At 35.4% G+C, this 14358-nt stretch overlaps 1 protein-coding gene across 2 annotated transcripts in view; it reads right to left on the bottom strand.

Moving 5' to 3' along the window:
- The window catches only part of LOC144960959 (DNA mismatch repair protein Mlh3-like), a gene marked incomplete at its 3' end in the record, with an annotated part of 24758 nt that extends 10892 nt beyond the window's left edge, over window positions 1-13866 (bottom strand). The window contains 6 exon segments of one of the 2 annotated variants that reach the window (XM_078894328.1): window positions 571-634; window positions 1842-1949; window positions 2688-2749; window positions 4222-8093; window positions 9028-9264; window positions 13689-13866. In XM_078894328.1, the coding sequence (XP_078750454.1) occupies window positions 571-634; window positions 1842-1949; window positions 2688-2749; window positions 4222-8093; window positions 9028-9264; window positions 13689-13759 (4414 nt within the window). 2 annotated transcript variants of the gene reach the window in all.
- Between the last annotated feature and the right edge of the window lie 492 nt (window positions 13867-14358).

A 14358-nucleotide genomic window follows, 5' to 3' on the forward strand; every position in this document is an offset into this window, starting at 1 on the left:
TAAAGGACTAGGAAAAATTTAAAATAGATATAAATGCTAATTTTAAATTAATTGTAGAAACATTATTCTCTGTGTGGCCAATTTTGGCCAAATTGGCCAGGCCAATGGCTAACTCGCAGCCATTGTAAGAATCTCGTCAATGTTTGATAAATATGTGTCCAGAATTGAGATCTATTTCAGGCACCCAGTTTCGAACAACTCTCAATCAAGATTTTCTGAGAGTAAATAAAACACTGTAAATGATATTATTAAGCCGTTGAATTGCTATAAATTTTATGCCTGTCCATTTCTGATGATGCCTATAATAGTTTCAGTATCAAAGTCGTCACTATTGATTAAGGTAAGTATAGACGATAATTGGTGCTTTTTAAATATTTCTATTTCCAGTGGACTGAATACACAGCTGTGTTTTCAGTCCACTGGTGGTACCAACAACAACAATTTTTAAAATGTTATAGCGCCTCCTGTCCATTTCAGATAGTGATTGATTAAAATGGCTCTCATCTTGGCAAAAACTCTCAAACCCGGAACTTTACTATGGATATTAAATCAAAGTTTGTTTCAACTCACCACTGGACAGATTTGGCTTTTCAATGAGGCATGCAATAAACTTCATCTCAACTTGGCCAATAACCTAAACAGAATTTAATATATTTGAATTATTATTATTATTATTATTATTATTATTATTATTATTATTATTATTATTATTATTATTATTATTATTATTATATATTATATTATTATTATTATTATTATTATTATTATTATATTATTATTATTATTATTATTATTATTATTATTATTATATTATTATTATATATTATTATTATTATTATTATTATTATTATTATTATTATTATTATTATTATTATTATATTATTATTATTATTATTATCAAGACTTAGGTTAAATTTTTTATTAAAACTGCAGCTTTTATATAGCGCAATATCCACTAAACTTGCTCATCGCACTTAACAAAGGGTCCCTGACAAACAGCAACACATAACATCTAGTACAAAACATGATGCCTGCTTGGCAATATTACAATTTTTCCGACAAAGACAAAGCTCTTTTTTCACCAGAGTATGGTGAGAGAATGTGAATAAAGAACCTTTTCCGATGAGTCAACAATGTGTCGCTTAGAGCAAGACTCGAACCAAGGACCTTCCAATCCAAAGGTGAGAGTCATACCACTAGACCACAAAGCCACACACAATTTCACACATTTGAATTATCATAACTAAGACTTGGGTTGGATAGCTAACTATTCTGACATACATAATATTAAAAAGAGGGTAAAGTTCATGTAGACATTACAAAACCCAGAATGAAAATATATTTTATCTTACACACTACAGATACTCTTAAAAAATTATGAGTCACTAAAATAGCCTGCACATGTCGCAAGCACCGTGGACATTGAACAACTAAACATATGTAAAAACAAAAGTGTCGTGATATAATAATCTAAATTTGAAATTTATTTCATAGAGATTATACATAGTCTAGTAATAAATACAGATATATTATTTGAAGCTATGGGGATCCGGACAGCTCAGTTGCTAGAGCACTTGCTTCACATACAAAGGAACTGTGATTGATCCCAGGTGAAGTCCCCCCTTTGTCCACCCAGCAGTCATTGGGTAGCTGGATCTGTTAGATCTGGTAGTAAATACTTTGCAATAGACTAGCATCCTATCTATAGGATAGCAAGCAATTGCTATTGTCCGTTTCATATTATGGACACTGGTTCCATAGGCCTAATGGCTTTGAAGAACTTTTTTCCCCCCACTATTTGAAGATTTCATCACAAAATCTATCAACAGATGTCTACCCACCTTGGCACTTTGAAGCATTCCACCAGAAAATTCGTGTCCGTTTATAAAACTATAACACGCCTTGGCAACGCTTCCTTCGTTTGGACAGAGCTGACTGAGCAGATATGGCTGGAATAATGACAAAAATGTACTTATAAATGCTGAAATACAAAATTCTTTTTTTTTTTTCCTTTCTTCAAATACACATTCTGAGCTTATTTATAGCGCAATGTCCACCAAACTTGCTCAAAGTGCCAACAGCAAACATGTAGAACAAGTCATGGTGCCTGTTAGGTGATATTACAATTTTTATTTTCAGACAGAGACAACACTGTTAACGGCCACCTGAGTACGTGAGAGATTGTGAGTAAAGAGTCTTTTCCAAGGACTCAGCTATGCGATGAGCGAGGCTCTAACCCAGGACCTTCCAATCCGAAAGCGAGTGTCGTACCACAAGACCACATATCAATAAAATAAGTGAGGCGAGACGATGCCTATCACAATAATGTGGTTTTGTTTTTAAGGGTTTGACAGAGCTTGCGACACTTTAAAGTCATTTAAGCACCAATTAAAAAAATTACAATAAAGCAATATTTATTCATGCATTGGAAGATATGAAATTTATGATCAAATCCAAATAAAAAAGTTTTTCAAAGACTTGAGAAATAGCAGCCTTGCCTTGTCTTGTCATTAAGTCACAACTCCGTGCATCGAAGATGATCGTGACTGTGAATGTGGTGAGGACAAATGGACGTACCTAAGCCTATATTTTTGATTTTATCAATATTCTTTGTCAAATTCAAATTTTTTCTGATATTTTCAGGCAGAGAATTCCATATTCAGCATTTGATTGCATGCAAAACTTACCAATTTATGCTTCTTAAAGACTGGATTTTTCCAAAGATCAATTTCTAGGCACTTGCTTGGTGCTGTGAATATTTGATGAAACGAATTTTAAATTCTAATACAGTCAAAATAACTTTGAAAAAAATTCTGATTAAAAACTATTTTCAACATCCCTTTATTTATTCATTTTTTTTTTTTGTAGGTGAGATTCACACACACACACACACACACACACACATACACACACACACACACACACACACACAGACACATACACACACACACACACACACACATATACATACACACAAATACACAAACAAGAAATGATAGGCAAGACAAAATCAGAAGATAAATATTGGAAATGAAAAAGGTTTGTTTTCTAAAAAAAAAGGTATTTAAGGTTCTACATTATTTTACACATATACCATACATACACACACAAACACATATACCCACACATACACACACACACACATATACCCACACACACACACACACACACATAAAGCAGATATGTGTCCATCTTTGCGTCTTGATGTTAACATCCCATCGCAGCTAGAACTACACAACACAATTTAATCTTGGCCATGTTTTATGCCCATGTCACAGCTCCTAGCAAATATTATTATAAAGCATAAATGGACTTTATATCAATGAAAAAGACAAATAGCTGCTGGGTTGCGTTTTAAATCTATCTATTTGCAGATCTGACAATTGAGCACAGTTATGGGCCTTTTATACATTACATTGTTGGATAGATTATATTTTGTGTTATTTGAGAGTATTTCAATAACAACAATGAGACCATAACAAATCCTGTCATAAAAATTATTATTATTATTATTATTATTAGTATTATTATTATTATTATTATTATTATTATTATTATTATTATTATTATTATTATTATTATTTTATTATTATTATTATTATTATTATTATTATTATTATTATTATTATTATTATTATTATTATATTATTATTATTATTATTATTATTATTATTATTATTATTATTATTATTATTATTATTATTATTATTATAATAAAAATTGTCATAACACTTTACGTCATCAGAATTGCAAGAGAAATACAGACCAGACCATGATCTGTGCTTTATTTTTCTTACAATTTTTCTGATGAAGTGAATTTTTATGGTCTCATTGTTGTAATAAAATACAATAAATAAAATATAATTCCCTTTATTAATCACGAAGGGGAAATTTGTGTTTAGGGTTTATCCCAAGTGAAGACTGGAATAACCCAGGCGCCAGCCGCAGTGCAGCACTGCAAAGTAAGGTGACTTGTTCAAGGCCATATAACGAGGTGTGTAGTCGAACTCAGTACCTTTTGAGTACGAAAAAAAGACTGTACTGTTGAGCCACACTGTCCCCAATAATCCATTCAACAATGTAATGTTAAAAAATATCAAAATTGTGCTGGTAATCAGATCTGCAAATATCTGCACATAGATAGATTTAATACTAAAACTCCATAAATCCTAAAATTTTATAATGAAACTCAAAGACAATGGCTTAAAGAAGTAAATTTACCTGAGTAGAAATCCTTGGCTGATACAGTTGGCATCTCTCCAGCTGACAATTTGGTACTTTTATTTGGAGAAGTTTGTCCAGTTTCTAAATCCACATTGCCATAAAAATTATCAACTTCATTCCCACGCATATCCAGGTCACATAAACTAGTCCTAAAATTGATTTCACCCCCACTGATAGGATTGCAAAGAAAATTGAAGGAGTCATTTGTAATTGTTGTCTCGACCCGACCATCTTGACAGAGTGAAATATTTCCACATGTTTCATCATCTATGAGATTTTCCACTTCATATTTTTGAATTACTCTCCCTGCTTTAACTTTACTTCTTTCTAAATTACTAAAAAGGTCACTATTTGATACGTGTTTTATTTGAGCTGAATTGAATTTCAAAGCAATAATTGATTTGTATGATGATTTTATGAATGAATCATTAGATATAAACATTGCAGGATCCAAAACATGACGTGGGGATCTCGTGTCAACGTCCAATATTGACGTAGGGATTGAAGATTTGTTGTAAAGACCAAGCCCTTGCCTGTTGATGTAGCATCTCACAAACTTTTTTAAAATCATTGAATTAAAAAAAAAATTATTATCACTGAGATCTGAGTCATTTTCAAAAAACCTGCAATGAAATTTCTTTGGCGAAGAAATACCAGCTGATAATTCAATATTTCCTACTAATTTTCTTTTCCGCCCACCTGAATTATGATAGAGTGTTAGTGAAATATTTAATTTGAATTGTTTATCAACCTCATTTGACGATATCTTCTTTCGAGAAATGAGTTGTAAAAAATTCAATCCTCTAGTTGTTTCTTGTCCCATCAATGATTTCAAATTAAATTTTCCTGCCGCTACCACTTCCGATGCAATTTCAAACGCTTCAACACTCAACATCTTTGAATCTCGCTTCTCATCAGTCTTTTTAATTTCTACATCTCCATTATTTAAAATATTTCTTTCTTGAAAACTTCCTGACGATGATGATGGACAGGGAAATCCAGGCTTGTTTTGAAATGGAATAATTGAGTGTGTTGGTGATAAAATGGAATTATGGGATACAGGAATGCTGTCATGATTTTCATTAATCATAACATTGTCTGACTGGTCTTGTAAATCATTCCCAGGGCTAATCTGTGACTGCGATGTATGACTCTGAAATGAATCGGGCATTTTATGAGAACTTGTGGGAAAATCCAATTGAATTTTGTGATTTGATGTATGATTTGATTTAAAAGAAACAACTGGCGATGACTGAGATGTATGGGAATTTGTTGTTGTTTCAACATCATCCGATCTAGAAGAAAACATTTCATGATTATGATGATTTTCATTAAATTCTGTTGAGACATTTTCAACTCTACATGATGTATTGTCTCTAGGAACATAAATCCATGAAACAGGGTTTACACCAACATTTGCAGAGGGATAATCTTGATCATTGTTATTCGACACATTTCCCATTACAAGATTGATAAAACTGTTTGGTAAAAGGTCAGGTATTTCCGTATCTTCAAAACACATCATTTCATCCCTTAGATTAGGTGAGTTAGGTAAAACCTTATCTTTGCTTTTATCTCCATCAGTGCCGATAATTTTTCCTGTGATACCCTGATCATTTTGAACTGTTTTTTCCTTGCCTTTCTTACAACTAAATGAGTTTGAATTCTTCACAATATTTTCATGATGAGAAGTTTCTGTATCAAATTCATTGGTTCTGCTGTAGCTGATTAGTGGTGTGTGAGTTTCAGAAAATCTCTTCAAAATAGCTGATTCCTGAACCCCATCCAGTCTATTTTGTTTCCAACTGTTCAGCACATCAATTTTACTGGGCATATTTTCATTAGAATTACAATTGCTAGGGGTTTGAAGTAAAGTATTTACATCTATGGACGACTGGGTGGCTTTCTTAAGTTCATTCAGAGTGTCAATTCTGGGCACATCATAACCACGTGTTGATGGCTTTGTTGTGTTTTTAGGTTGTGCTGAAGAATTGATTCTTGGCATATCATTGACATGTGCAAATGTGTGAATTATTTGCACATTATCAAGATTTTCTGATGCTGTAGCATTTTTAAGTTCAGTTAATGTATTAATATTTGCCATATATTTACCATTTGCTGATGATTTTGAAAATTTTTTAAGCTCTGTTAATGTATTTACTCTTGGCACATTATCATCAACATTGGCCGTTAATTCTGTGGCATTTTTGAGTTCAGTCATCAAAGTATCAGTTGTTGTTACATCCTCAGCATTGGCAAATGGTCGTCTTGTTGCATTTTTAAGCTCAGTCAGTGTATTGATTCTTCTCACATTATGGACATTTTCTGATGGTTTTGTAGCATTTCTAACCTCTGTTAAAGTATTGATGTTTTTCACATTATGTACAGTCGTAGAGTTTCTGTCACTGGTGTCCATATTAGTGGAACATTGACCTCTCTTTGGAGCAGAAAACTCTCTGAGGCAGCTTAATGTTGAAACGTACTTGACTGATTTATCCATTGCAATCTTGGACAACTCTGGCTTATTGGATTTTCTGAATTGACGATTTTTCATCTCCGGTCTTGAGTGTTTGTTTCCAGATTTCTCTGCAGAGATTTCATCAGAAATGTTCTGTTGACCAGAGCTTGAGACATCACAATCACGATTGTTGTCAATTATTTCATCACTGTTGCTGAACTCCATTCTTGAAATATCATCTACTTGATTTTTCAAGACATCTGATTGATTTTTATCAGTAGTTGACTCTAAAACTGAGGCACTTTCAATTTCCTCCTTTCTGGATAAATTCTTATCATTTTTGTTCAGTAAGCTGCTTGGATCATCAAAAGATTGCAAAAGGTTCTTACTACATTTTTTTACCGGCTTAGAACACAAAATATCTGAGTGGCCGCTTATCGAAATACCAACACAACGGATCTTTCCACATTGTTCATCATCAAGTTGCAAAGAGCTAGTAAGCTGTACCTCATTGGAACTCTCTTCTGCCTGCTCTGGATTTGATTTTAATGTACAAGATTCATTATAAATAAGGTTTTCTCTTCTCAATAGGTCGTAGATCACATCCTGAATAAGATCGCTTAGTTTCTTATATTTACTGAATTCAACAAGAGTCTTTTGTGGATCAAAGGTAATATCATAGAAATTAAATGGACAAGAAATATTCAACAAAAAAACTCCATAAGAGTCAACATTCTTGGATGGACTTCCTGAAGTTGGTAAAATGTCTCCCAAAGATTGATCTCTTCTTTTTGTAATCAACGAATGGCCTAAAATCCTGTTGACCAATTTGTGGATACAAGAATTTAAGACGAGTCTTTTATTGATGTATACGAATTGAACATCTTTTTGAGAATGGCTCTCTCTACTAATAAATCCCCAAATTGAAAGATCATCTCTTTCCAGATCCATTTCCATTAAATCATTCAGCCTCGCCGTTGGGAATAAATTGCAGAAAACTCCTAATGAACTGTTACATTTTTTAGTTTGTAAGAGTATTTGTCCCAATGAATCATTCCGAAGACTAATAGTTATACTGGGCCATATCAAAGCTAAACCAAAGACTCTGTACCTAATTTTCTCCATCTCTATTGCAAAGTTTGCTTTGCTTTGCCTTACAGGCAAGTTGTAGAATAAATCATGGACAGGGATTGTGGTTCCAACCGAAGGTCGACAACTGGGTAATTTTGTGACAAGGCTTTGCTTCCCTTGATGGAAACATTTTGAAAATGTGATACTGGATCCTCTGGGTCTGGAGGTGATTTCAAGAAAGGATGAAGTATTTTTAATACTGGAAAGAGCTTCTCCTCTATATCCATAGTGCTTTAGACATTCCAGATCTTTTGCTGAGTGGCACTTACTCGTTGCATACCTGTTTTAAAAGAGTGTGTAATATCATACAGTAAATACATTACAACAATCAGGGATGCCCTTTGCTAAAATAAAAAAAAGTCTGAAAATTTTTCTCATATAAAGAGCATATATGAAAATATTTTGAGCAAAGCTTCTCTTCATCAAATGGTTTCACTCTTAAATCATACAAAAGTATACACATCCATCTAGCTTCCCCTTAACTGTTGTTTCATCTTTTTTTAAAAATCAACTCACCAATACCAAAAATTCCAAAAAGGCTGGAAGATCAATAAATTATAAATAAGGTGAAACCAGTTGTAGCCCTACATTTCCAACATGAGCGTTTTATCAGATTAAATTTTTTAAAATAAAAAAAAATCAAATAAAATAAAACCAGAAAGACATGCATTAATATCAAAACTTATTAATGAAAAAAATACATTAAAAATGAATTGTGGATATAATAAATAAACCAATTAGTGGCATGACTGGAATGAGTGAGTCAGGGAAATGCATGCAACTGGGCACAGTGTATCACTTAAAGCTGTATTACGTAACCAAGTAAATATTATGTAAGTTAAAACTATGAACTGTAAAAACAAAAACATAAGGCCCATGGAGCCGATGTGTTTATCCTGGTTTCTTTGACACAAAACAAATTATAGCAATTGCTTGCTACCCTTTGGATAGAACACTAGTATATTACAATATATTTTCTGCCATTTCTAACAGTCCCAACTACCGGTCACTGCTGGGTGGACAGGGGGGGGGGTCAGAATAAAAATCTTGACTTAACCCAGAATCGATCTCAGTCCCTTGGCGAGGGCATTCTCTACCGAGATATTTGGACCTCCTGTTATTTACTATTATATGCCCATTGTTGTCGCTTGGTAGTGTTGTCGTGTTTTAAACCAATGGTTGTAAATGTAATATTTCTTATCATATTTCTTTACCTCTCTCCAACCAATTCAAACTGATCCTCCGTAATACCGTGCCCGTTATCGACAACCTGAATCTTAAAACAAGACAGATCTACTCTGACAGCGATGTTTGAAGCACCAGCATCAACAGAATTCAACAGCAATTCCTCGACAACTTGAGTCACACTGGGTAGAGCCACGCCAGTCCTTATCAAAGACTTGACTTCTTCCGACAGTCTTTGCATTTCTGTGTCGATTATGAATGGCAAACTGGAGAAAAAAAAAAAAAAAAAAAGAAGCAGAGAGGTAAAACTTGGCTGCAATAAAGTTTGGTTCTTAAAAAACTTTTCCATTAACAAGAAAAAAAAAAGAAAAAAAAAAAAGGAAAGACAAAAAAAGAAGAAAGAGGGAACAAGGGTTAGTATCAGTAATCAGCAAGGAAAATATAATATGTGTAATATGACACAGTGTCAAACAAAGTGGAAAAATAAATACAAGAAGAAAATAAACGTCAAAAAAAAAAAGAAAGAAAATTATCCTGCATTGATCGGAAATCAAACCTCAAGCCTTCTGATTATTGGTCGGACGTGCTACCATGTGGTATTTAGTATGTAGTGAGTTGCGTACATGGAGGGGGTATGTGAAACATGTCTGACCAGTTTCTCACACCTATTACGCCTCACTATGTGTGGCTATGTGGTCTTGTGGTATGACACTCGATTTCGGACCGGAAGGTCCTGGGGTCGAGCCTTTTTCGGCGCATCGTTGCGTCCTTGGAAAAGGTTCTTTACTCACATTCTCTCACCGTACTCAGGTGCAAAATGAGTACCTGGTCGTTAACAGAGTTGTCTGTGTCAGAAAAAAATGTAACGTCGCCTAAAAAGCGTCATGTCTTGTTCTACACATTACGTCTAACTGTTGATCAGGACCCCTTGTAAAGCGCTTTGAGCACATTTAGTGGATACTGCGCTATATAAAAGCTCAAGCTCACTATAATTCTAATTTTTTCCATTACCTGAGGGGGACGAGTGAGGCAGTGATGGCCTGAGGCTGTTACTATAATGCCAAATATTTTTTTAATGATTAGGAATGTGGAGGGCAGGAGAGGCGTGAGGGAGATAAATGAAGAGTGATAGTGATTAAGTACCAGATTCTTAGGTAATGATGCGGACATGCTGAGCATGTAATCAACAATGCAACGTGTTGATTTTGTTCTTATTATTATAGAGCCATATTCCGCTTCCATTATTGAATGAGACAAGACAAGACAAACTAACCCTGCATTGCATTATAATGAAACCTTACTGAAACCATCCACATTGACACATTTTTTTGTAAAATATTCAACACAGAAATCTCAAACAAATAGGCCCTGTCCTGATTTGTTCTTGATTTCCTGGTTACACTGTATTAATTTCTATTTCTATCTAAATCCAAAGTTCGATTCCAATATTTTTCTACTGGGTCAAGAACTCTGATGTTCCAGTTTAAAAGTAAGCAATATTCGTAATCTAACCATACGGGAGCATCTTGTAACCTTTTCAAAATTTAATCTCAACTACTGTAATTCTCTGCTTTTCGAAAAATTAGAAATTTTTTTTTTTTTTGATTTCTACAAGGTATCCAGAACAATGCAGCATATTTCATCATGAAGGAAAAGAAACATGATGAAGTGAAACTACTGCTTATTCAGTTCCATTGGCTTCCTGTAGTGGAAGGTACCCATTACAGAACATATTTTAACATTTTTAAAAAATAACTTGCTTAAATATAGTGCAATATCCACTAAATGTGCTCAAAGCGCTTTACAAAAGGTCCCTGACCAACAGCAACACTCAACACATGTAGGACGAAACATGAATCTTCGCTTTGCAATGCTGCTTCAATAAAGACACATTTCTCAATGGATAAAAAAAAACCCCCAAAAAACTTGAGCTTTTCTTTTGCGCAATATCCACTACACATGCTCAAAGCGCTTTACAAAGGGTCCCTGGTCAACAGCAACACCTAACATGTAGAATGAGACATGAAGTCTGCTGTGAGGCGGCATTACAATTTTTTTTCTGACAGACAACACTGTTAATGGTCAGGTACTATTATACACCTGAGTACAGTGAGAGAATGTGAGTAAAGAGCCTTTTCCAAGGACTCAAATATGCGTCAAGCAAGGCTTGAGCCCAGGACCTTCTGATCCAAAAGCAAGTGTCATACCACAAGACCACATAGCTGCACAGATATATGCCAGTTTTCAAGTTTCTTCATGACCAAGCCGAGGAATATCCAAATAAGTAGTGGGAAGTTATATTTAGATTTGAATTATATATTTTTACAAGCTACAGGAAAGATTGGTTTCGGTTTTATCCGTATTTACTAGATAAAATGGTGATATTCTAAAAAATGATAAAAAAAGGGATTATATTATTTATATTCATCAGCTAGATAGTCAGCAAGGCCCCAAATGATTAAGCATTCTACAGGGGTGAGAATGACTGGTCACAAAAAAGGAGGAAATTTTTCATCTTGAAGATCATGACCCATCCATGCGACCATAACCTATAAATTTGAATTTCACTAAAATTTACTGAGATGCGATCCAAAATTTGTCTCGCAGCAATTTCTAACACGACTCGGTGGAATTTCAAAAGTTGAAAGTGTAATTACAACATTTGGTGGTTGTAGCAGGGATGATGGTGGTTGTAGTAATAACAGTGGAAGGGATGATGATGTGGTGGTGGTTGTAGTAATAGCAGTGGTAGGGATGATGTGGTAGTGATTCTAGTAGTAGTATGGATGATTGTGTGGTGGTGGTTGTAGTAGCTGTGGTAGGAATGATGATGTGGTGGTAGTTGTAGTAGTAGTGGTGGTAGGGATGATGTTGTGGTGGTTGTAATAGTAGTGGTGGTAGGGATGATGGTTTGGTGGTGGTTGTAGTAGTGGTGGTGGTAGGGATGATGTTGTGGTGGTTGTAATAGTAGTGGTGGTAGGGATGATGGTTTGGTGGTGGTTGTAGTAGTAGTGGTGGTAGGGATGATGTTGTGGTGGTTGTAATAGTAGTGGTGGTAGGATGATGGTTTGGTGGTGGTTGTAGTAGTAGTGGTGGTAGGGATTATGTTGTGGTGGTTTATAGTAGTTGTGGTGGTAGGGATGATGGTGTTGTGGTGGTGGTTGTAGTAGTAGTGGTGGTAGGGATGATGATGTTGTGGTGGTTGTAGTAGTAGTGGTGGTAGGGATGATGGTGTTTGGTGGTGGTTGTAGTAGTAGTGGTGGTAGGGATGATGGTGTTGTGGTGGTTGTAGTAGTAGTGGTGGTAGGGATGATGGTTTGGTGGTGGTTGTAGTAGTAGTGGTGGTAGGGATGATGATATGATGGTGGTTGTAGTAGTGGTAGTAGGGTTGATGATGTGGTGGTAGTTGTAGTAGTAGTGGTGGTAGGGATGATGGTTGTAATAGTAGTGGTGGTAGGGATGATGGTTGTAATAGTAGTGGTGGTAAGGATGATGTGGTGGTGGTTGTAGTAGTAGTGGTGGTAGGGATGATGATATGATGGTGGTTGTAGTAGTGGTAGTAGGGTTGATGATGTGGTGGTAGTTGTAGTAGTAGTGGTGGTAGGGATGATGGTTGTAATAGTAGTGGTGGTAGGGATGATGGTTGTAATAGTAGTGGTGGTAAGGATGATGTGGTGGTGGTTGTAGTAGGAGTGGTGGTAGGGATGATGATATGATGGTGGTGGTAGTATGGTAGTGTTGTAGGAGTAGTGGTGGTAGGGATGATGGTTGTAATAGTAGTGGTGGTAGGGATGATGGTTGTAATAGTAGTGGTGGTAGGGATGACGGTTGTAATAGTGGTGGTGGTAGGGATGATGGTTGTAATAGTAGTGGTGGTGGTAGGGATGATGTGGTGCTATTTGTAGTAGTAGTGGTGGTGGGGATGATGATATGATGGTGGTTGTAGTAGTGGTAGTAGGGTTGATGATGTGGTGGTAGTTGTAGTAGTAGTGGTGGTAGGGATGATGTGGTGCTATTTGTAGTAGTAGCGGTGGTAGGGATGATGTTGTGGTGGTGATTGTAATAGTAGTGTTGGTAGAGATGTTGATGTAGTGGTTTTGGTGAGTGTTTTTTTTATTCAGTGATGATAATAGCAATTGTCAAAAAGGAGGAACATTTCTCAGTCTATCGATCAAACACAAGCAAAGAAACCTAGTAGTTAGTCAGCTTATAAATACAACCCAAGAATCTCTCAAATTTAAAGCCATAGTCAAAAGGTAAAAAGGAAAAAGATTAAACTAAGCCAACCACCATTGCTTTGTTCTAATATATCATCTCTATATACCAGATGATTTAATGTGGTTGCGAAAGAAAGAAAGAGAGAGAGAGAGAGAGAGAGAGAGAGAGAGAGAGAGAGAGAGAGAGAGAGAGAGAGAGAGAGAGAGAGAGAGGGGGGGGGGGAGGAGGAGAGACTCTAGTACTAGGGGGTTTGGGAGGGGGGAAACTTAAAAAAAAAATAAAAAGTTTTCCCCCTCCCAAACCCCCTACTAGAACAAGAATACTTGGGATGTAGTAGCTTATGGAAGGTCTCCCAAATACTTATGAGATATAGACTCTATATCTAAATCTATCTAGATCCTAGAACATTATCAGTCTCCGTCGCAGTCGTCAGTAGCCCAAAATACAATTAGAATTGATTTATTTCTCTTACCTGTGAAACGACAATGATGTGCCTTTGACAGCTTTATTGTGGCATAAATATACGCAGCAGTTCTGAACCATTTTATTGTGAATTTTAATATTGTTGTGGTGTTTGTTGTGTCGTTATGATGACATTAGATACCGAATGAATGGTAATGTTTACATTCTCAGCCAACAACAAAATGGCGCTAAATGCTTTCATTGGTGGACACTTTTTAGACTCCGTACGTATTCTCATTCGTTTAATTCTATGGTGCTCTGAGAAATTTCCTCCTGTTTGTGACCAGTCATTTTCACTTCTGCTCTAACTTCAAAATATATGGATTGTGTTGAGGTATAACCTATTTTAAGTAGGATTGTCGTTTTTTAAGCGTATAGAACACTGTGGGGATGGCAACAATTTATAAAATACCTGGTAGGAAATGTACAAAGAAGAAAACAGCTATCAAACGCCGCACTCAGTAAACTCACCAATGTATGGATTAGAGGTGACAAAATAAAGAGAAAAACCAAACTGAAACTGTACCATGCTCTTGTAAAACCGGTACTTCTGTATAACTGCGGCACTTGGGCGTTGACAAAATCCGAAGAAGAACATCTGGATGCCTTCCATCGCACACAGCTAAGAAGGGTACTGGACATCAAATACCCCAAAAAGATCTCAAATGAATCACTCTATA

This window comes from Berghia stephanieae, unplaced genomic scaffold (genome assembly GCF_034508935.2).
Source record: "Berghia stephanieae isolate SIO BIC M18660-M18661 unplaced genomic scaffold, UCSD_Bste_1.3 scaffold111, whole genome shotgun sequence".
Classification (NCBI taxonomy): Eukaryota; Metazoa; Mollusca; class Gastropoda; order Nudibranchia; family Aeolidiidae; genus Berghia; species Berghia stephanieae.